The sequence below is a fragment of the Theropithecus gelada genome, chromosome 2, assembly GCF_003255815.1.
Source record: "Theropithecus gelada isolate Dixy chromosome 2, Tgel_1.0, whole genome shotgun sequence".
Lineage (NCBI taxonomy): Eukaryota > Metazoa > Chordata > Mammalia > Primates > Cercopithecidae > Theropithecus > Theropithecus gelada.
The window spans coordinates 137,756,951-137,781,335 of NC_037669.1; the positions used below are offsets into that span (position 1 = coordinate 137,756,951).

At 36.4% G+C, this 24,385-nt stretch overlaps 1 protein-coding gene across 3 annotated transcripts in view; it reads left to right on the forward strand.

The window, feature by feature from the left end:
- The first annotated feature begins 2,464 nt into the window (after nucleotides 1-2,464).
- Nucleotides 2,465-24,385, forward strand: part of DHX36 (DEAH-box helicase 36) — a 51,175-nt gene continuing 29,254 nt past the window's right edge. For all 3 annotated transcript variants that reach the window (XM_025377055.1, XM_025377057.1, XM_025377056.1), the window contains exons 1-9: nucleotides 2,465-2,788; nucleotides 10,718-10,842; nucleotides 11,580-11,814; nucleotides 15,175-15,213; nucleotides 16,948-17,118; nucleotides 20,454-20,533; nucleotides 21,595-21,669; nucleotides 21,791-21,957; nucleotides 23,358-23,439. In XM_025377055.1, the coding sequence (XP_025232840.1) occupies nucleotides 2,546-2,788; nucleotides 10,718-10,842; nucleotides 11,580-11,814; nucleotides 15,175-15,213; nucleotides 16,948-17,118; nucleotides 20,454-20,533; nucleotides 21,595-21,669; nucleotides 21,791-21,957; nucleotides 23,358-23,439 (1,217 nt within the window). In that variant the 5' untranslated portion in view covers nucleotides 2,465-2,545. The remainder of the gene's footprint in view (nucleotides 2,789-10,717; nucleotides 10,843-11,579; nucleotides 11,815-15,174; nucleotides 15,214-16,947; nucleotides 17,119-20,453; nucleotides 20,534-21,594; nucleotides 21,670-21,790; nucleotides 21,958-23,357; nucleotides 23,440-24,385) is intronic.

Here is a 24,385-nt window from a genome sequence, read left to right on the forward strand (position 1 = left end):
ATCATCTTCAATATGCCTACTCAATCTCATCTCTTAGACAATTGACATACTTTTCATATTAGGAGTGTCCAATTGGGATGCTTTTGTAGAAATTATTTATTCCTATGACCTTAATCACATGTGCCAAGGACTCTCAAAATATATAATTTTAGTCTACTCTCTTTGTGCTTTTCACTTTTCAACTTTTCTTTTCTTTCTTTTTTTTTTTTTTTGAGACAGAGTCTAGCTCTGTTGCCCAGGCTGGAGTGCAATGGCACAATCTCGGCTCACTGCAACCTCCACCTCCTGGGTTCAAGTGATTCTCCTGCCTCAGCCTCCCGAGTAGCTGGGATTGCAGGCATGCACCACCATGCACAGCTAATTTTTGTATTTTTGGTAGAGACAAGGCTTCACCATGTTGGCCAGGCTGGTCTCAAACTCCTGGCCTCAAGTGATCTGCCCACTTTGGCCTCCCAAAGTATTGGGATACAGGCATGAGCCACCACACCCAGCCTCTGTGCTTTTAACTCTTATAGCCAACTGCTTTCCAGATACTCTGTTTGTATGTTTCATAAGTTCCTCAAAGTTGAAATGTACAAATAAAACACATTAACTCACTCTGCCCCCCATCCCCAAAATGTTCCTTGTCCTATATTTCTCGTCTCAGGATATAATGTGTCTCCTCATGTGTTAATAATTCAAATCTTAAACTTGGAGTCATTTAACTCTTCTAATTCTCCACATTCAATGAATCATCAAATTAATTTTATCTTCTAATGTCCCCGATTCCAATTATTTCCATATGTAATGCCCTGTCATCCCATTTTGCCTCCCCTACATCATAGCACATTAACTAGTTTCCCTGTATCCACTCTTGTCTCCGCTATTTATTTCTAATTGAAGCAGTCAAAATAACCACTCCTCTGCTTATAACATACCACTGTTCCTGAAGTGGCACATAAGGTTGTCCATAATCAGACCCCTATCTACCTCTTTGGCCTTCCCTATCAGTCTTTAAGATTCAGGGTAGTTGTCTAAGCTCTCCGATGTTTCACATCATCATCTGTCTTTACATATTGTTCTCTACACCTGTCATACTTTTCTTCTGCCCATTAGTCTGGCAAAAATCTACTTACGTCAAAAGTTGTTGCATAACTCACCTAACTCCAAAATTAAATTCTTTTGCTGTAATATCTCATGCCTCTTAGGGAGGAAAACTTTTTGTCTATCCTCTTAGATTCAGTGTTTGCAGGTCCCAGAGTTAAAGTGACAAAACAGATTAGCAAGAGAAAAGACAGACTTAACCACATACATAATAGAGTTCACAGAAAAAGGTGATTCAGGGAGGCAGAATTCCGGCTTATCTACCATCTTAAAAGGGGAAGGGAAGGGGAAAACACCACTTATGGAAAAAACAAATGACTTTTAGAAAAAATAAATGACACCTTAAAACAGATGCCAGATATGATAGCTTTGCGACAATGTCTATTCAAGCGTGTTGCCAGCTTCTAGCATCCAGTGATAAGAGTCAGTCTTCTCTGGTTTCCCTCCCAGGGAGGAGATTGATTTGAATTTTTCCGCGTGGTTCTGCGTTTAGACAGGTAGATTTCAGAAACTCAAATGTCTTTGCTCAAAATAATTTTTAGGTCACAGTGGTGTATCGTAGACCCCTTCCTGGCATACAACATTTCCCTTTCTTAATTCACTGCACAAAGATAGCCTTTGTCTTTCCCTTAAGACTGTAGGCAAATGAAAGTTAATGCCATACTTGCTTTGTTCAGTGAGTATTCCCAGCACCTTTACAACAGTTAACCATAACATGAGCTATATATCTCCTGGTGAACATCCAAGCCTGTGTGGCCCAATTACTTGATTATTCAAGAACAGCTTGCACAAAACACTCAAGTGTTCTGGTTAATAAACAGTATATGGTTTCAAATGAACATATCAATCTTCAAAGTAGTTTATTTACATTGCCTAAGAGCTCTGCACTGAATTTGGCTAGACACGCTCATCTTACACTATTGGATAAATGTAGTAAATAGTGACAATACTTTCAAGGAGGTTAAGGGTATTTTAAATTATATGTTTGAAAGATTGTCAGGCTGTTTTCAAGACTTAAGAAGAACTCATTTTTTAGAGAGTTTTAGAAGACGGCGAACTGATCCACGGGTTCTTTCGTTTCAATCAACGTTTACTACCCTAGGACCTAAGTGCAAGAAAACTGCGGATTTTACCAGGAGTAAGAAAGTAAAAACCAAAAGCCATTGGCTCACTTGCTGGGCCTAGCGAAAGAAAATCTACGGGCCTTTGGCTGGCTGTTGCTCCAGAGGTACAAAGGTAAACAACTCAGGGGTATCAGACAAAACCAGACCCCCGCCACCGTCCAGATCACCGGGGTCGTCACGCGGTGACATCACCAGAAACCGCTGCTTGTGATGCTAAATGGCCCGCCCTCTTGCGCTGCGCTACGGAAGCAAAACGGAAGTGGGCGCACAGTGCCTTCCGGGATCGGACGCCATTTCCAGCGGTTGCTGGTTCTGACGGGTTGTAGTCCGCCAGGACAATGAGTTATGACTACCATCAGAACTGGGGCCGTGATGGGGGGCCCCGCAGCTCCGGTGGGGGCTATGGAGGGGGGCCGGCAGGGGGTCATGGAGGGAACCGAGGCTCCGGAGGAGGCGGCGGCGGCGGAGGGGGTGGTCGAGGCGGCAGGGGCCGGCACCCTGGGCACCTGAAAGGCCGCGAAATCGGCATGTGGTACGCGAAAAAACAGGGACAGAAGAATAAGGAAGCGGAGAGACAAGAGGTAATCTCGGATTCGATAGTGGAGGGGATGTGGCAGCACAGGTTTTCTTCTGTCTCCCGCTGCCCCCTTTTTCCTGGTTTTGTGTCTTAAGTGATGCACGTGCTTTGTGAAATGCAAATAAGGCGCAAATGTATCGTGTGGGCGCTCCCAGTAGCGGGCGTACTGCTTAACATTAGCCATGCGCATCTGAAGAAAAACAGGCAGGATTTATGCAGGCTGAATATATACTTTGCTTAGAGGACTTGAGAACTGTGACAAAGCAAATGTTAAGTTCACGTTCTAACCGAAATTAACTTTATTAGGAGTGTTGTTGTCGTATCTCTGGCCATCCTTTCACTTAGAATAATAATTGTCACTTTAAGGTCTTTGCCTGGTGAAGAAGCAAATAGCTACCTTTCTACATTTGAGATAGGTTTGCGCGGAACAAAAGCAGGCAGACACTACTTTGGCTGTGGATCGTTCAGGAAAATAGTCCAGCTTTTATTATTAGTGTTAAAATTATCCGCAAACCTAGGTTTGGTTTTGTTTTGTTTTGTTTTTTGTGTTGGGGTGGAGAAATTTCTATTGATTAGCAGATTCTCTTTGAAAAGGAAAATGAAAGGAATCTCCAGAGATGATTTGGCTTACTCTCCTCTCTTCAGATGATTGTCAGGTTGATTTGTATCTTAAAGATCTGCAGTAAAGGAAACAAAGTTGTCGGAGTGACTAATAAATAAAATTCTAATAAAAATAATTTTTTATCATTAAGCAGGAACTTAGTATATGCCTTTGGTGACTTCCTTTTAAAAACCACCTTATAAAATGTATTATAGAGTGTAATTAGATCATCATTTAGGCTACTTTTTTTTTTTTTTTTTAAAGACAGGATTTCACTCTGTCGCCCAGGCTGGAGTGCAGTGGCGCGATCTCAGCTCACTGCAACTTCGACTCCCAAGTTCAAGCGATTCTCCTGCGTCAGCCTCCCGAGTAGCTGGGATTACAGGCGTCCGCCACCCCTCCGGCTAATTTTTGTATTTTTAGTAGAGAGGGGTTTCACCATGTTGGCCAGGTTGGTCTCTTAACTCCTGACCTCAGGTGATCCACCCGCCTCGGCCTCCCAAAGTGCTGGGATTACAGGCATGAGCCACCGCGCCCGGCCTAGACTACTATTTTAAAACCATTCCATTTCTTTATTTAACCATGTCATGTTCATTCAGGTGTTTCCGGGGGCCTTATCCATTTATCTTCATAACTTAAACTTCTTTAAAAAACAAATCCACTTCTTTTACAGCCCCAAATTAACTTTTTCGTTGGGCAAACCGGCTTTTGAAAATCAGGATAGGGATGTCTAAGTAACTTTACAGCTTTTGTTTATTAAGGCTCTGTTTCAAACAAGGTTTTATGCATGTTGCTCCAGGGACTTGAAGAAATGTGGTATTCAAGGATCTTACAGTCTAGCTGGGAAAATAATACCTAAACAGATGAAAAGTTAAATAAGTCAGGAAAAAATGTTCATTATTGTTTCCACATGAAGGATATAGCCAGTTGTGCAGTGGATGTTATGAATGGAACTTTTGATTTCTACTTGCGTTCCTATCCTCCTTTTAGTGGTGACCTGACCATTTATTCACTTGCCAAGGCCAAATAAGATTTATCTTTGCTTCTTCCTCTTCATTTCAGCAAATCTCTGCCTTCTTAATATATCCCAATCTAACTGTTCTTACTTTCTAACTAGTCATCTAGCTTCCATTCCTTCTCTGCATTGTCTGTGCTTTGCAGAGCCGCCTATGGTGATCTTTTAAAAGGAAAAATTAGATCATTTCATTCCCTAATTCACAACTTGAATTTGGAAGTCGGGTCACTTCTGTCTCAGTCTAATACATTTCAATTGCATCTTGACATGTTTTCTGGAAATCTTGGTAATATGGCTTCAACATAACAGGTTTACCACTTTGCACATTTCTCCGAGCCCATGTCCCCAGTCTGATATAATTATAGCTTTTGTAAACATAATTTATTTTTACTTTTTATTACAGTGTCATACTGTTCTCCTGTCTAAAATGTACCTTTCCATCTTGTTTTAATGTGAGTATTTTTCAATGGGCTCATCCCAGTTCTTCTTTGACCAGCTTTAGCTGATGTCATTGCTTCCCAGTCAGAATTTCGGTAACTTTTACTTTTAAAGTCATGTCATGTGTTTTCAAAATGAATAGTTTTTTTTTTTTTTTTTTTGAGTCGGACTCTCAGTGTGTCACCCAGCCTGGAGTGCAGTGGTGTGATCTCGGCTCACTGTACCCTCTGTCTCCTGAGTAACTGGGATTAGAGGTGAGCACCACCACACTCGGCTAATTTTTGTATTTTTAGAAGACACAGGGTTTTGTTATGTTGGCCAGGCTGGTCTTGGGCTCCTGACCTCAGGTGATCCACCAGCTCCGGCCTCCCAAAATGCTGGCATTACAGGCGTGAGTCGTGTTGCCTGGCTGAAAATGAATGCATTCTTGAACAAATGTTCTTTCAACAAGTATTTATTGAGGACATTATTTTTGTGATGGTATCTTAAGCACTGTATTAATATAGGCTCTACAGAGATTGTGGTTTGTTTGGAGCGATAAATATAATACAATATTAAGGTATTAGAGAATATGTGCTATCACCTAACTCAGGTCAAGGTATTTTAGAAGATTTTTTAGGGATGGTAACCCTTAACCTGAAGTTGAAAGATAGCAAAGTGAATGTACGTGTGTGTGTTTGAAGTTTGGGGTTTGGAAAAGATTCCAGGCAAAGGCAGTAGCATGTGCGACAACACCGAGATCAAGGAAACACATGTTCAGTTCAAGAAACTGTAAAAGATGAGAACCTGGATGTGGAGAGTAGTGAGATGAGGTTAGGGCAGTCAATTTCAAATTTGTTGGCCGCTTTGCACAAAAAGGAATATATTTGAATTTACAACCCAGTACACACATATGTATAACTAGATGAAAAGTTTTGTAAAATAACATTTAATTACCTGCACATTGCTTTGAAGTTTTTTTGTTTTTGAACTTCTCTGTTCTCTTTTAATGCTGTTCATGATCCTTTAATATAATTTCAGAAACAGCAATTTGAAAATCTCTGGGCTAGAAAAATAAGCACGGCCTTGAGATACATTGAGTCTTTCTAAGGACTGTAGCAAGCTGGTAAAACATTTTAAACAAAGAATGAAATGACTGGATTTTAAATGTTTAAATTCACTCTGGTAGCAGTATAAGGAATGGATTGAAGAGAGGCAATCCTGGTTCAGGGAGACCAGTTAAGTAGCCCTTGCAGTAACTAAGGTGAGAAATGACAGCTTGAATTAGCACGTTGGCAGTGGAGATGGAGGGAAGTGGACAGATTAAAGTGATTTGGGAGGTAGTCTCAAAATGATTTTGTGATCTATTTTATCTGAAGGGATAAGTACAGTGTTAATGATGACTCTTTTATGCCTGTCTGTAAGGATCAGGCTTGTTGGAGAAAGGTGATTGGCTCGGCTATGGACACTATGAGTTTGATATTGTTACAGGGCATACAAATGAGGATTTGCAGGAGGGAGAGGGCTGTGTAGATCTGATGCCTAGAAAAATCTAGGCTGGAGATAAGTATTTGGCAGTTAATGGGCTCATGGGTAGTAGTTGGAGTGTGGGAGTGAATAGTCAGAAACGGAATGGGCCCAGCCTGAATTCTGTAGACCATTGCTTCTCAGACTTGAATGTGCATAGGAATCACCTGACATCTTGTTAAAATGTAGAACACTGGTGGGATCAGAGATTCGACTTTTGTTACAGGCTCCCAGGTGATGCCAGTGTTGCTGGTCTGTAGATCACTCAGGCTGTCAAATACAGAAAATGAAAATTTAAGGGACAGGCTGAGGAAAAGAAGGTTACAAAAGAATCTAGGAAGGATCAGCCAGAGAAGAGAAAAATAAGATGTGTGTTGTTTTGAAATCTAAGAGTAGTGTTTAAAGGAGAGAAGAGTGTATCATCAACAAGAGGAAGTAATTGATAGTGGCAAGCATGCACAAATGACGTAAGAGCTGAGAATGTCTATTGGATTTATCAACAAGGTCGTTGATGATCTTAATGGGAGCGCTTTCTGTGGCATTGTAGAAGTAAAAGCCAGATTGCAGTTGGGTAGCAAGTGAAACAGAGATTAAGAAGTGAAACATTTTCCAGCAGTTTTGCTGTGAAGAGGTGGAAGAAAAATAGGGCAGTAGCTGATAGGGGTAAGGGAATTCAAGAGAGGGTTTTTTGTTTTTGTTGTTTCTAAGGTGAAGAGATTTGACCATGTTCATGCCCTGATGGGAAGCGCCCGGTGAAGAGGAAATCAAAGTGGGCCAAATTATACTGCAGTAATAACTGACCCCCAAATCTTTATGGTTTACAACAAGCCAGGTTTGATTTTCTACCACATTACTAAAAGAGGCAAACTAGAATACTGATTGACTGCCTAATGTCTACTGGAGAGGTTAGGAATTTAGGAAAGCAAGGTAAATTTCAATGAAGGAGGTGGCCCTGAGGACATGAAAGGAATTGGACTGCGGAGCTCAGGTTGAGGGGTTAGCCTTTAAAACACACTTCTTTTTTAACAGGAAAGAAAAAAGGATAAATTCTGATACAGGTGGGTTTAGGTTTGGTGATAACCAACTGAGGACCTTTTCTTCTTGGGGCTTTTGTTTTGTGAAAAACTGTGTGTGCATGCTGAGGGCAAACAGAAAGGTGGTGCTGGCCTGTTACAGAGAATGGGGAGATAGTTTGAAGTAGTTGCACATGATTAGAAAGCTGATACGATAAATTTGGTGGACATCATTTAGGGTCTGTTGCCAGGAACTGAAAACTAGAAGCAGGATATTTGAGAATGTCCAAGAAAGCAGGAAATAATCAAAATTCTATGACAAAAGAAAATAGTCATGAAACAAAATGAAACAAAATGTGTTTCTGAGATTCTCCAGGCAAGGAGTGAAATAAAGTGAAGTGTGGTAGAAGAAGGTTGTTGAGTGGGAGAGAGGCATCCTACAATAAGGCAAGATCCAAGTTTGGAATTAAGGTATTTTCTCTGCTATCTGGTGCGTCCAGAAACTCATTGTGGGGAGAACATCATTAAAAATACGAATCTTTTTATTTAGAGTGTAAATTATGTTTTCAAGGTCTAATCATACATGTTCATTGTAAAAGATAGATTCAGCTGTTCATTCCTGGGGCATATACCATGGCCAGAGTTATATCTGGCAGAGGCACTGCAAAAAGTATAGGATATGGAGAGTGAATAGCCTCTTTTTAAATTAATAGTAATAAAAACAAGATCCTACTACACTACTGACTTTTTTGATTTAATACTTTGGTCATCTTTCCTGTTTCTATACTTGCAGAAAGATCTACCCACTCTTAACCATTGGGTGTACTACAATTCAACTAATTCCTTATTGATTAGCAGATGCTTACTTGGTATATATGCATTGTGTAAGGTATCTTAAAGACTACCAACTAATGTTGACTTTTTAATTAAAACTAATTTTGTTGTGATAGTTTGGACTGAAAGATTGTGTAGATCTGTTTATTTTCTGTAGACTGTTATCCAGTAATTTACCTTTCCCAAGGGACGTGAAATCTCATAAAATTAGAATAATCTTTTGTGCTGTTATGGGCAGGAGGTGGGCAATGTGTTGTGAAATGTCAATCTAAGAAATTGTTTACTAAACAAAATACAGAGTAATGAGTTAACATGGAAAAGTGAGAACTGTAGGAATAGCAGATACAGGTTATGTTCTAACTAAACAGATACATCAAGAAACCTTAAGAGGACTTTTAGTAGACACATTTTATATCCTGACAACTGAAATTAGCCACTTATTTTCACTTCAAAAAAGGAGGTAGCGTATAGTTCATTGGCCTTGCTTCCTCAGATTTGTTTTATTACTAACTTCTTATTTTTATCACATTAGGTTATCCTCTTACTCGTGTAAACTTATTTGAGCTTTCACAAAGCATGGAATACTGAATTAGAATTAGAATGTCTCATAAAACCCTGTCTCTTGTCTTAAACATGCTTATGTCTTGTTCTCCTGGGACATATACTCCTCCACCCACCCTGGGTTTTCAAACTTTATGTTAAACTTTGTTATGACCAGCTATTTTCCTGTTTGTTTAATTGGGATAGAATACAGTGAAGAGAAGATAAGAGTTGCACTGTACAGAGTAAGGAAAGTATTTTGTGAAATTACGTAGTTGTATATGTGTGTACTGAGTCATTAGTTTTACTGCAGATTGCTATGAAAAAAATAAAAAACAATTGAAATCTATTGCTCTAGATTTTAGAATATTTTACACATTTGCCATCTGCTTTCATCAGTCTCCTTACCTTAGCTCCTGCTTCCCTCTTTTCTCCCCAAAAATAACCAAACCTCAAAAACTAAAAACATCTTGAAGAACATTCCCAACTGCCTAGTTGTTGGATACAATGGTAATTTTTTCAGTTCTCTGCCTTAGTTATGTCAATTTTATACTTCTGATTCCTTTTTTTAACACCTTTCTTCACTTCATAGGGGTGGTTTGTCACTGTGTGCTCCTAGTCTTTTGCTTGTTCTCTTGATTATTCCTCTGACTTATTTTCTTGCCTTGGCCCCCTGAATGCCAGACTTGGTCAACCGTCTGTCCTCATCTTTGGAGGTGGTATTACTTGTAAATTAAAAGAATCCTGTGTCTGTGTGATTTCAACTTTACAGAACACTCCAAAATTTCTATCATAACTCTAAAAACAAAACCTTTCAGAGATCCATTTCCATATATTCATTTGGCTAATCATTATTACAAGTTGGGAACTTTCATCATTGTTCTTAATTGCCTAAAATCCAAACTTAGCATCCTGTTTTGACCTCTATCACCACTACATGTACACAAAAATGTACAGTAACACAGAGCAGCCTCCTCCTAATGATTCATCTTACTGCTGTTCTCTCGTGATCCACCCTCGAATTTGGAAACAGTCGTCTTTGATTCTTCCTTTTTGTCTGTCTCCAACTTCCACCAAATAGTCATTAAGTCCTATGGTTTCTTTCTTTCGATTTTTGACTGTTTTCTTTTCATTTATACTTTTACCTTCCGCCTCCTTTGGTTCTTTAACACACTCTAATTTTCACCACTCCTCATGTGTTTCCTTTTGCCTATGGATTTATATGCACATTAGAACCTAACGTTTGTAGACCCGTAGATTTTGAAGAATCTGTTTTTCAACTTACTATGTCTAAATATAAAAGTCTCCAAAGAATTGGGTTTTGGCAATTTTTTTTTTTTTTTTTTTACCTTGGACATTTCTTAAATGCGTAAAGTTTCTGAAAATTTTCATGCTTCACCATGGACCTTTATCTTTGTCCAATTTGTTGTGTTTTATTCTCATTCTTTGAAGCAACTGCGTCATTTGCCACATTGGATCACCTAATGAGCACTGATCAATTTTATTTACTCCTTCTGAGCTCAGCCTTACTTACCAATATATTCTTCTGTTTAGTGTTAAGAACTTTCAAATGTGCATTGCGACCAAACTATTTCCAGTTTTCAACTTTTTTCTTAAACCATTTGAGTTTTAATAACGTCGAAATTTTAATATAAGGAGAAATTCATAATAATTAGTATGTGAGGATTGGGAGTAAGAGAACCAGAGTTGTAGGAAGAGACATAAATGAGTTTTCTTTGCCAGTCATAATAGGGCTAATTTTTTAAATGCTTGTTGGAAAAGGTCTAGAAGGATATGTACCAAAATTTTAATATTAATTAATTAGGTCTAGGAAGGGGGATTGGGCTAGAGGACAAGTGTGAATAACTTTCTTTTACATGTATTTGTTGAATGTATATTACTTAGCTTTTATTTTCTTTAGTATCAAATAATTTTTGCATATGCTTTCTTATGGTGACAAGATGCTTTTTTCTTGGCACAAACTAGAGAGCTGTAGTACACATGGATGAACGACGAGAAGAACAAATTGTGCAGCTACTGAATTCTGTTCAAGCGAAGAATGATAAAGAGTCGGAAGCACAGATATCCTGGTTTGCTCCTGAAGATCATGGGTACGACAAGAAGTATTGTTTTAAAGAATAGGCAAAGAGTAAAAAATAGCATCTTTATTTTCTTCAATAAGTGAAGTTTAACCTTGATGTACTTTTTTTTCTTATGTAGATTAAACAGATTTAGAGAATGACTTTTAAAAATTTAGATGGCATGTTTCTACAGGAAAGCTAAATGGTATGAATAATAGTGTATCTGGATATGAGTTGTATTAAGTTGTTATTTATTCTTCTCCCTACCTGTCCTCTTTGTATTTATGAAATTATTCTATCTGCGAGGTCTGCAAGAAGTGAAATTGCTACTGTTTTAGAAAGGTTACAAGAACTGTATCATTTAGAGGAAAAATTAGTACAAGTATTTCATGGACTGTGTATTGTAGCATCCTATTTTTAGCTCAGAAAGGGTGGCAAGAAAAAAAGATGTTGTGACATGAAACAAGTTCAAGAAAACCAGAAAAAGAGAAACACTGTAACTAACCGCAGTGACGGAATGACTACTGTGTGGATTTTTTTAACTACCACAAGGAATAACTTAATATGGCAATATCTATTTAAAGGAAGGAAAAATTTGAATTTGTTACAAGAATCTAAGTATATTTTCATAATTACTGTACTAAGAAAAGCTTTGGATTTGGATGACTGTGAAATAGTTCAACAATGTTTTGTTTTGTTTTGTTTTGTTCCAGGGTTCGAGTGGCTCTTCATCTGACCTTTCTTATTTTCTTATTTTGTCAAAACAGATATGGTACTGAAGTTTCCACTAAGAACACACCATGCTCAGAGAAGAAACTTGACATCCAGGAAAAGAAGTTGATAAACCAAGAAAAAAAAATGCTTAGAATCAGGAACAAATCATATATTGACCGAGATTCTGAGTATCTCTTGCAAGAAAATGAACCAGATGGAACTTTAGACCAAAAATTATTGGAAGATTTACAAAAGAAAAAAAATGACCTTCGGTATATTGAAATGCAGGTAGTAGAAAGATGTCAAAAAATATTTTGTCATTTTTTTTCTTATACTTTCTAAAAATGTATATATGGTTAGAGGTAGCTGCATGGCATAGATCAGTGAGATCCTCAACAAGACATCCTCGGTGGGAATTACTTTATTTTCGAATGGTAGAGAAAAGCAGTGGGAATGGAAGTTACACATAACCTACAGTATCCTATCTCATCCACAGAAGCTTATGTGGTGAGGAGAAGAAATGTTTGAGAAATGCTGGTGCAAATGGAAAAAAAAAAAACTTACTCTTCAGCTTTTCTAGGCCAGTTTAGTGAGGTGCCATGTGCATTAAAGGCAGTTAAAATTGTAAAGCTTGTTCCAGGTTACTTAATACATCTCTTTTTTTGTAGATGATAAAATTAAATATTTCAGAAGTTATGTGATGTGCTATGTTCACTAACATTGTAAATACAGGACTATCACAAGACCTGAGAGTCTCCTGAATTCTGATATTTTCTTTCTACACTAGGCAAGATATTTTAAGGTCCCTTTCAGTTAAAACATAAAATTGTATGATTTGTGGGTGTTCTAGAGGTGTAATAAAGTGGTTGCATGTATGTGTGTATATTTTTAAAAGAAATTACTGAGGGAACTCTGAGGGCCATATCTTAATATGTAAATACACATTGCTGTTTTTGATAAAGAAAGGATATAGCACCTCCTATAGGAAAGAAAGGATCCCTCAGCTAACTGATGAAAGCTGAATTTCCTTATTAGGAAAGAATGATCCACGGACTGTTACTGATGAAAGTTGGATTTCCTTATTAGAATAGATAAGCCGAGGTTGTCCAGGGCCAAATTGTGTAGCTCTTTGATGCCTGTTGGGTAAAACTGATTTGAAAATGGAGGAAATTTCGGGATGAATTAATTCAGAATCTTCTGGTTGAGAAGAGCTGCTTGAACAGCCTTAAGAACAAGGAGAATTAGTGTCTTTTTGCTGTGTATGGTAGACAGAACTCATATACTAAAGATGGGTGATTGATCTAGTTCAGAGAAAGAAAAATGTAAAACATTTGAAAAGTTGATGGTCTTCCTATTTCTCATGTGTTGTCATAAATGCTTCATATATGCTACATGATTTAAGCTTCTCAATAACCTTGAATAAGAGACTACATGTCTGTTGTAGATGAGGAAAAAGATTTAGGTTAAGTGACCTACCTAAGGTTGCATAGCTCATAACAGAATCAGATCTAAAATTCAGCTGTGTCTAAGAACTCAGCTTTTTAATCATTTTTAGCCATGTGCAATATTTTTTCTTGATGTTCTTTAATAAACATTAATTTTCTGCTTCCTGGATACCAATTATTGTGCTATATATGTGTGTGTGTATGTGTATATATATTTGAGACAGGGTCTCAGTCTGTGACCCAGGCTAGAGTGCAGTGGTGCCATCATGCTCACTGCAACCTCGACCTCCCGGGCTCAAGTGATCCTCCCACCTTAGCCTCCTGAGTAGCTGGGACTACAGGAATGTGCCAGTACGCCTGGTTAATTTTTGTAATTTTTGTGGAGACAGGGTTTTGCTTTGTTGCCCAGGCTGGTCTTGAACTCCTGGGCTTGAGCGATCCTCCCACCTCAACCTCCCCAAATTCTGGAATTATGGGTGTGAGTCACCACGCCAGCCAATTGTGCTTATTACTCTTTTTTTAAGAGTAATAAGATATTTCCTGTTCTCAGAGAGCTTACAGTTGAACTATCTCACATCTTGGTGATGGTCAAAAGCACATAGAAACTTTGGCTGCCTTGGGAAAGAATATTGGGCTATACTTCTCTTTCCAGTGGCATTTACATGTGTAAATCATATATGGTTAATGCCAGTTTGAAATGCAGTGGGATAGCTTGTGTATAAGTATGTGTTAATATGGTAACATTTGACTACCTGGGGTGTTAATACTTATGTCATTAAAAAATGGTTTTTAGATAATTTAAAAATTATTACAAGAGAAGTTATTATAAGGTAAGGTAAGTGTGGTAGCTTTTGTTATTTTAAAATCGCTAGAATTCATTTCAGTCATCACAGTGATTGTTATTTTTATGGTGCTGATAAGAATTACCTGACCATGACAAACATGACAATAATATAATACTAGATTACCAAAGACAATTCTAATTTTATTAATTATATATATATATATATATATATATAAAAATTATTTCCTTTTTTTTTTTTTAAGATGGAGTCTTGCTCTGTCACCCAGGCTGCATTGCAATGGCGCGATCTCGGCTCACTGCAATCTCCACCTGCCAGGTTCAAGCAATTCTCCTGCCTCACCCTCCCAAGTAGCTGGGACTACAGGCGTGCGCCACCATGCCCGGCTAATTTTGTGTAGTTTTAGTAGAGACAGGGTTTCACCATGCTGGCCAGGCTGGTCTCAAACTCCTGACCTCATGATCTGCCTGCCTCGGCCTCCCAAAGTGCTAGGATTACAGGTGTCAGCCACCGCACCCCGTCAATTTTTTCCATTTTAATAAGGGGCGTTTGTTAAAGCTGACTTTATTTTTATGCCACTGAAGATTCTTTTTTTACATTATATGTACTTAGTTGAATGTAAACTACAGTACTGCTTCTTAAGTATTTTTATGTAATATGGGTATAAAGTTCCATAAAAGTTTTCAGAATTAGGAAGAAATTGTCACATAAATACGGGAAAGAATAGTCATTCCTTTTGTAGTATTCTAATTGTAATTTAACACATTGGAAATCTATTGAGTAGCTTATATGTGTCAGAAACTGGTATTTGCTTTTTATATAAAGGTTTTTCATTTAGACATTGTGGCAACCCTGTGAGATAAAATCTTTTAGATGTTCACACTTTAAGTATGACTTAACTGAGATCACAGCTGTAAAATGGCAGTACCAGATTTTCTGACTGTGCAGATACTACTTTTCTCTTACACTCAAAGGCAAGTATCCTGAAATAATTTCTGAATCTGCTCCAGTGTGCCTAATGTATTAGTAAATAGTGTACTGTTGGGTGGGAAAAGATAATACAGAAATCAAATCTAAGATGAATATATAAAACATATTGAAAAATAGTGAAAGTAATTTAGCAATCATTAGAATGCTGTTAGGACAGATCCGATTTCATTTTACTGCCACGGAGTTTAAAGCATTGTCTCCATTTTGCTGGGAATGGAGTTCTGGTTTTGAATGTTTCAGACATAAAAGGAATTGATAAATTATTCTTTATAATTTTTTTACACAAGCCATAAGATAATAAAAATACTTTTGGATTCTAGCGAATTTACCCTATGATGTATCCTAATTACCATGATTATAATTTAATTACATATCTTTTGTGAAAATTTAAAACTTTTTTTAAATTTCAGCATTTCAGAGAAAAGCTGCCTTCATATGGAATGCAAAAGGTAAAGTGTTTTTTTTTGCACTATTTAATTTGATTTACAAATTAAATACACAATTTTTTTTTTTTAAAGAGCTCTGTATCAAGAAAAAAATGTAAATTAATGAACTTTCTTCTACAGGATAGTATTGGAAGTTAATTTTATTCTTTTGAATTAAGGACAAAGAAATAAAAGGACATAAACAATTTTCCTGACGTTTTCTCCTGTTTTTGTTCATAATTGAAATCTTTGAAATTTAAAAAGTAAAATTTCCTCTTATAAGTTACTTTGGATAAATACCTTGCACTTAAGTCAAGACCAGACACTTCAGTTAAGATTAATGTACAAATTAATGTATTAATTAAAATCAAGGTGCGAAATAATTAATGTACTACTAAAAATACAGTTCTTTAATTTATTACACTATATCTTAAAATATGACTACCCTATATAGAATAATATGATCTCTCATCCTTCTCTGTTTTCTCAACCTTATTTTATTTTACTTTATTTTTTGCTTTTCATAGCACTTATTACCACCTGACATTTGTGTGTCTTCCCTTCCCAGGCCAGTGTAAGTTCTTGAGGATAGGATTTGTTTTGTTCACTCTGTGTCTCTTGACTCAGAACAGTGCCTGGCATTCTAAAGACATCCAGTAAACAAATACCTATTGAACGGATGAATCACATTTCACTTCTCGGTATTTACCAGCTCTAATTTCAGTGTTCAAACTTAAAACTTTTTTCTGATATATATACATCTATATATATGTATAATGTGTTAGAATAAGTGGGGAAATTTTTTTTTTTTTTGAAAGGGAGTCTTGCTCTGTCACCAGTTGGAGTGCAGTGGCATGATCTCGTCTTACTGCAACCTCTGACTCCTGGATTCTAGCGATTCTCCTACCTCAGCTTCCTGAGTAGCTGAGGTTACAGGTGCCCACCACCATGCCCAGCTAATTTTTGTAGTTTTAGTAGAGATGGGGTTTCACCATGTTGGCCAGGATGGTCTCGAGATCCGCCTGCCACCGCCTCCCAAAGTGCTGGGATTATAGGCGTGAGCCACTATGCCTGGCCTAAGTGGAGAATTTTTAAAAGGTAGGTTTTCAAATTAAATTGTTTTGTACATGAAAATAACCCCTAACATCCCTTTGAGATAGTAAGATGACTTTCTTTATACAGTGAATATTATTATTAAAAATACTAATACATGCAATTTTGTAGAAGAACATCTTCCCCAAGTATGAGGTTTTCTAGATAGCTTTGGTTTAGATATTTAATGACTTTATTTTAATTATTTGAAAGGAAGTCATTTTAAACCACAGTATTTTCTTCCTTGTTCCTAAAATGGCACATAAAACTTGTTCTGCAGACAAAGCCATATTTATGAATTATGATATAAATTCGTAATGTCATCAGTAGTTGTTTAGGCTGGGAGTTTGCTTCTGTAGTCAGTAGCCCCACATGTCAACATTATTTTAATTCTTCTGCGTGGAACTTATAAGCTATCTCTTCTTGTTTATATCAGTATGTTTTTCTTTAACAGTGCTTTGGCTTTGTTCTTTATAGTTTGGTGCACTTATCTCTTGCAGATTGGTAGATCCAGATATCCAAACTGCCAGTATTGGATATGACAAAATTTAGAAAACATTAATATATTTTTTAAAAATAATTATCTTTAGTTGGTCGAATTTTGATTAATATCTTTTTTCAAACTTAGACAACATGTGATATTCTTTATTTTCCCTTTTGAAATAGGAATTGGTAAATTTAATTGATAAACATCAGGTAACAGTAATAAGTGGTGAAACTGGTTGTGGCAAAACCACTCAAGTTACTCAGTTCATTTTGGATAACTACATTGAAAGAGGAAAAGGATCTGCTTGCAGGATCGTTTGTACTCAGCCAAGAAGAATTAGTGCCATTTCAGTAAGTAATCTCTTAACTTATTACAAATGTCTTTTTTAAAGTAATCTTGCTAGAACCTACTGATTCTGAAGGTGTGCAGTGATTCTTAATTAGGCTTAGGATTTGTGACTGTGAAAGCAAATATTTGCTTAACGTGTTTAATAATAAAGGCCAAAAAATTGAGTAACCACGGTCTTTACAGATAATAGATATTTATGAATTCAAGATAAACTTTATATCCAGGCAAATTTCAGTGTGTATTCACAAGAATGAAATAGATAAAATGTTTACGGAATTGATTACAAGCTTCAAATAATCTCCATCATTTGATTCCTTTACATTTTACTACTTGGTTTATTTAATTTTTTTTTTTTTTACTTCTGTCATTTTTTCAGTATAAGTATATGAATGATGGTGAAAGTGGGAAACCTTTTAAGCTGTATTTCTATAATCAGTGTTTTATTTAATTATTTTTTGAGATAGGGTCTTACTTTGTCACTTAAGGTGGAGTGCAGTGGTGATAACACGGCCTCAGTGCAGCCTCAACCTCTAGAGTTCAAGTGATCCTCCTGCCTCAGCCCCCCAAGTAGGTGGTACTATAGGCATGTGCCACCATACCTGGCTAATATTTGTATTTTTTGTAGAGATGGGGTTTTGCCATGTTGCCCATGCTGGTCTTGAATACTGGGCTCAAATGATCTGCCCACTTAAGCCTCCCAAAATGCTGGGATTACAGGCATAAGCCACTGTGCCCAGTCATAGTCAGTCATTTTGAATGCAGCTACTCAGTAAGAGGAAATTTATCATGAGGAAAAATAAGGTATTGTTTCTGGTTTGTCAAGTCCAAAATTTTGGGAAGGCATACATAAGTAACACTTATAAGTAACTTATTTCAGGTTGACTATACGAAATCCAGAATGCTCCCAAATCTAGAACTGTTTTGAGTACCAACATGGAAATGCTCACTAGAGCATTTCACATTTTGGATTTTCAGATTTGGGATGCTTAACAAGGGCAAGTATAATGAAAATATTCCAAAATCCGAAACCGGAAATACTTCTGGTCCTGATCATTTTGGCTAAGGAATACTCAACCTGTACATTGATTTTGTTGTTACTATTTTTAGTTAGATGACCTAGTTAAATATGTTTTATATATTTTTTAAAGGTGTTTGGGGTTTCTTGTCATATTTCAGTATGCATAGTGAATTTATTTATGCTGTATAATTTTGTGTATAAATTATAAAGGTTTGTGTTTGTCTTTGGTTTTATGACAGTGCTGTTTATCACGTGTCTAAGTTATTTAATATAGAATCTGTGGTTAAAAACATTACCAATTACGACAGTATTTCTCAGAAAATACAGTATATGTTTTAAGCTTTGGTTTCTAAGAAGTACTATAAAGAAAGAGCAGTAGACTTCACTGCTTTTAAAAAAAATTGTGTAAATTTATGGGATACAAGTGCAATTTTGTTACATGCATAGATTCTGTAGTGGTTAAGTGAGGGCTTCTAGGGTGTCCATCACCCACATCATATACATTGTACCCATTAAGTAATTTCTCATCATCTGTCCCCCTCCTACCTTCTCTTCTGAGTCTCCATTGTTTGTCATTCCATACTTTATGTCAACATATACCTGGTTTTTAGCACCCACTTATGTGAGATATGATATTTGTCTTTCTATGTCTATTTCGACATGATTTCACTCTCACAGCTGAATAGTATTATTCCATTCCTTATCCATTCATCCATTGATGGGCACTTAGATTGATTCCATATCTTGACTATTGTGAATGATACTGTGATAAACATGCAAGGCAGGTGCTTTTTGTTTGTTTGGTTGGTTGGTTGGTTGGTTTTTTTGATACTTTGATTTCTTTTCCTTTGGGTACAAACCCAGTAGTGGGATTGCTGGATCAAATGATAGCGCTATTCTTAGTTCTATCCATATTGTTATCTATAGAGGCTGTACTAATTTACATTCCCACTAACAGTATGTAAGAGTTCTTTTTTATCCATGTCCTGGCCAAGATCTATTATTTTTTGACTCATAGTAGCCATTTTGACTAGAGTAAGATGATTTCTCATTGTGGTTTTAATTTGCATTTCTCTGATGATGATGTTGTGCATTTTTCATATACCTGTTGGCCATTTGTATATCTTCTTTTGAAAAAAGTCTGTTCTTGTCTTTTGCCCTCCTTCTAATGGGATGATTTGTCTTTTATTGTTGTTGTTTGAGTTTCTTGTGTATACTGGATATTTGTCCACTGCTGAATGAATAGTTTGTACATATTTTCTTCCATTCTGGAGATTATCTGTTTACCCTGTTGATTATTTCTTTTGTTGTGTAGAAATTTCTTAGTTGATTCCCATTTGTCTATTTTTATTTTTGTCGTCTGTGCTTTTGAGGTCTTAGTCATAAATTCTTGGCCTAGACCAGTGTCTGAAAGAGTTTTTCCCTAGGTTTTCTTCTAGTAGTTTTAGTTTCAGGTGGTCTTCACCCTTTTATGGGGATGATATTCCAGGAAATAGCATAAAATTACGGAATGGTGAAAAATAAACCACTTTTGTTATAACACAGTTTTGTAGCTAGACTTAAATATTTTCACTAATATATAGCCGTTATTGTATATGCAGATAGTAGGAAGAAATGCTAAGTAGGTAATTTTTTTCTTCTTTTTTCACCATCTGTTGGAATTTGAGTAGACAGGTTAATGTGGTCTGTCAGTGTGTACTAGGTATACTTTGGAAAGTTTTACTTCCAAATTATTATTTCTTAGAAATTATGCCATTTTCTATTTCTGATCCCTTATTATCACTGTTCTGTCATGAAATAACTGTCAGTTACTTTTAGTTGTACAAATCAGTATTAGATTATAACATTTCATCTTTCCAAAGCTTATTTTTGGCAGTTGTAACTTTCAAAGCATGACCAAGAACTAGAAATTCAACACCAGTCCCTACCACAAACAAAAACACAAGGGAAGAGTATCAATATGTAATTACTTTCGAATTACACATAACTTCTACAAGTTTAGATCTTGATTTGCAGCTCTTAGAAAAGACCAAAAATGTATAAATTAATGAGAGGATGCTATAGAAAGGCGCTTTGAAACTAGTGATGAGAGAACTTGGCCTTAGAAGATTTTATAAGAGGAAATGAAAAATAAGCATGAACAGCTCTTGAGAGAGGCACACACTGTTTTAGATACCTCAGATTTTAATATCTGTTTTTTTTTTTAACTCATTTAGAAATCTGAAGAGCAATTTTTCAACTGTCCGAGATTTTCATGGATATTCAGGATATTTGTTCTAAAGGAAATTATATTCTCTTTATATTTTATTTGAATTAAAGGTTGCGGAAAGAGTGGCTGCAGAAAGGGCAGAATCTTGTGGCAATGGTAATAGTACTGGATATCAAATTCGTCTCCAGAGGTAAGAAATGTTCACTTCTTATATGCAAGCAGATTTTATGAAACTTTGAAGCTGGAGATTCAAAAGAAAGGATATTTTCCTCATTTTTATGATGGTTATTACTATTACAATTACCATTTAAAGTAATTGCAGCATAGATGGCTTGCTGCCACAAATTTATCTTTTAACCCAATCGGACTTCGATTGCCTTTTTAAAATGGTGCTTTTATATTTGGAATGATTAGAAAAATAAACATTTTTCCTGGACATAGATTAGTAGACCATTACTCTCTCTGAAAAGATTGTGTTCTATACCTTTCAGTACCACCTCCACACACTTCTGACTGACTTTTTAAATTGATTTTGGTATCTTAACCCCCTATCCAACTCCACTGTGCAGTACATATCTGGTCCTTTTCTGGAGCTTCGGACTCCATATGCCTTTTTATGTTTTAATTTACTTAACGTTTTTTAGAGATAGGTTCTCATTCTGTCGCTCTGGCCGAAGTGCAGTGGTACAGTCAGCTCACTGCAGCCTAAGACTCCTGTGTTCAAGCAATCCTCCCACCTCAACCTCTCAAGTAGGTGGGACTATCAGTGCACACCACTATGACTGGCTAATTTTTTTTACTTTTCAAGACTGAATCTCCCTATGTTGTCCAGGTTGATCTTGAACTCCTGGGCTCAAGCAACCCTCCCATCTCAGCCTCAAAGTGTTGGGATTACAGGCGTGAGCCACCACGCCTGACATGTTTGCCTTTTCAAATGAGTGAACTTTCCAATTATGAACCAAATATTTAGGCCCTGTAAGTAAGTCAGTTGTTATCTCAATGTCAATGGTCTTATCTTTTAAAAGAAATTAACATTGTATCAATGACAACAATGATAATGTATAATGAATTTGAATGAAGTATTTCCCATTACCCTATTGTGGTGGGTGTTCTTATAACTAAAAAAAAAATATGAAGATTTTCATTAAAACTGAAAGCATTTCTAAAATTGAAGATATAAACCTTTGTGGTAGTTAGCTAATTACTAGGAAAGAAAACCAAGAATTATTAGTTCATGTCTTTCATTCACAGTCGGTTGCCAAGGAAACAGGGTTCTATCTTATACTGTACAACAGGAATCATCCTTCAGTGGCTCCAGTCAGACCCGTGAGTATGTTTCAATTAAGGAAATATAAGTATTATGAAAAGATGTAATTATTAAATTGGATTTTACTAGTCATTAAAGAAAAATGGTTTTAAAATTTTGTACTTCACACTTCTGCCTTAGGTGTTTGTCCAGCGTTAGTCATATCGTACTTGATGAAATCCATGAAAGAAACCTGCAGTCAGATGTTTTAATGACTGTTGTTAAAGATCTTCTCAATTTTCGATCTGACTTGAAAGTAATACTGATGAGTGCAACATTGAATGCAGAAAAGTTTTCAGAATATTTTGGTGAGTAAAATGTGTAGTTACTCCATTAGAAAAGGTACTAGAAAACCACTTAATTAAAAAAAATTAATATGGTACTAGGTAAAGAGTAGTCAAAATGAATGTTTAGCTATTAATTTTATTTTAATACTATTCTACCCTACAGTTTCATGGATTAGACAGTTGGGTCTATTTTTAAATGATGGCATCATCTCTGATAGTGAGGACAGGTAGCTTCTTGTTGCTACCACCACACAATTAAGATGGCATCGTTGAAGTCAAACCACAGATTTGCGTAATTTTATAAACTTCTTTCTGTAATTTTTCTGTGGCTTTTATCTACTATCACAGGTTAGGGTGGCAGTTTTCTGCTAATACTGCTAGTGACCACTTAACGAAACACCTTCAGTGTTCCAGGTAGTATATTTGCCACTTTGTTTTCCTTAGTCTTTATAATACTTTATGAGGTACGTACTATTAATCACATTTTTACAGATGAGAAAGCAGCCTCAGAGCAGTTAAGTAGCTTTCCCAAGCTGAACATAGATTGGACCAGCTGCAAAGCACATTCTTTTAAAATCAGTCCTAACTGTCTTTCCTCCTTATACTTGTGAAGGAAAGAAGGGGAAAGGGAGGGAATTACAATGTAATAAAGTTATGTTTAATAAATGTTCTTGTCATCAGCATTATAAAAGTCCTTTAAAATACATCCCAGTTAAACTGAAAACCATGTAAGGTTAGTTGGGGTAGGTGGTGGTGTTGTTTTTTTAAAATGAGGCTTCTAGAACTAACATTGAGTACCTTACTCAAATGTATGCACGTCATATGTAGAGCAGTGATACCTGCTCAGATATTTTGACCTCCCATGTGATGTTTGATTTTTCAGTGTGTACTGCTTGTTTTCCTTGTTAGGAAATGTAAAGAGCATTTAAATAACAATGCTGAAGTGATTTTTTTATTAGTAATTTTGGAATAGTAGCAATTTATTTGTTTAGGTCTTGTTTTGATTACTTTTCTCCACTAATTCTGGGTACTACAAGTAGTAATGCTTATCTGGAATTCAGTAAAACTTCGATATTCTGGATATTCTGTTATGATACCATCTGGGTTAATGATGAAGAGAAAATAGACTTCTAACTAATGGATTTTGAGTTCAACTTAAAACTCTATTCTTTGGTATTCTGTGTTATTTTGTAGAACTGAGATGTGTGTACAGTTTGGTAGCAGTAAAGTGGTATTGAGTGAAGACTAGACTGCTGCTTTTTATTAAAGTAGATATGGATAAATAGGGTAGAACTGTAAAAGCTACAGGACCATTTTCTGGAATTAATAGTAAGTAATAGAGTCATTGTCCTATTTACAGTATATTAATTTTTTTAACATTTGAGTACAAATTTATGCTTATATTTTGTCTGCTGTGATAGGTAACTGTCCAATGATACATATACCTGGTTTTACCTTTCCGGTTGTGGAATATCTTTTGGAAGATATAATTGAAAAAATAAGGTAAGTAAACATTAGAAAATAAAAAACATTAAAAAGTACTAATATATCACTTTTCTTATGTCAAACTTTAGTCTCAGAAACCCACCATTGACTACTGCCTTGTAAAAAATTTGCTGGGAATTAGCTATACTTGGCTGCACATTAAAATCACCTGGAGCTTTTTAAACTCCAGATGCCTGATTTATACTCGCTACCTAAATTACATTACAATGTCTGAGGTAGTAGCCAGGCATCAGTGGTTTTTTGTTGTTGTTGTTGTTGTTGTTGTTTTTGTGAGACAGAGTCTCTCTCTGTCACCCAGCCTATAGTGCAGTGTAGCCATCTCCACTCACGGCGACCTCCGCCTTCCAGGTTGAAGTGATTCTCCCACCTCAGCCTCCCAAGTAACTGGGATTACAGGCACACACCACTGTGCACAGCTAATTTTTGTATTTTTAGTAGAAACACAGTTTTACCATGTTGGTCAGGCTGGTCTCAAACTCCTGACCTCACGTGATCTGCCCGCCTCAGCATCCCAAAGTAGTGGGATTACAGGCATGAGCTACCACGCCTGGCTGGCATCCGTGTTTTTTGAAGATCCCTGGGCAGCAAAGTTTGGGAACCTTTGTCTTTAGTGTTTGAGCCGTTTTGATGGTTCTGTTACCTGATTTTTACTTTCCTTTGTTGGCTTCCATTGCCTAACATTTAAATATAATTTCCCCCAGGCTTCTCAATCATTTATGTTTTCACTGTGCAAACCTGTTTATATCCCTGACTGTAGTTGTATATTTTCACAGCTTTCAGTAGTATAGCTTCAGAACTGAAGCTTCTCCTGATCTTTGAACTGGCTTTCTACTCAGTAGTAGTCTAGTACCACAGATGCCTTGAACCTAACATTTCTCAAGCCTAAATCATTATCTTATATTCTCCCACCAAAAAAATAAAACAATGTTTTATACTTTATACT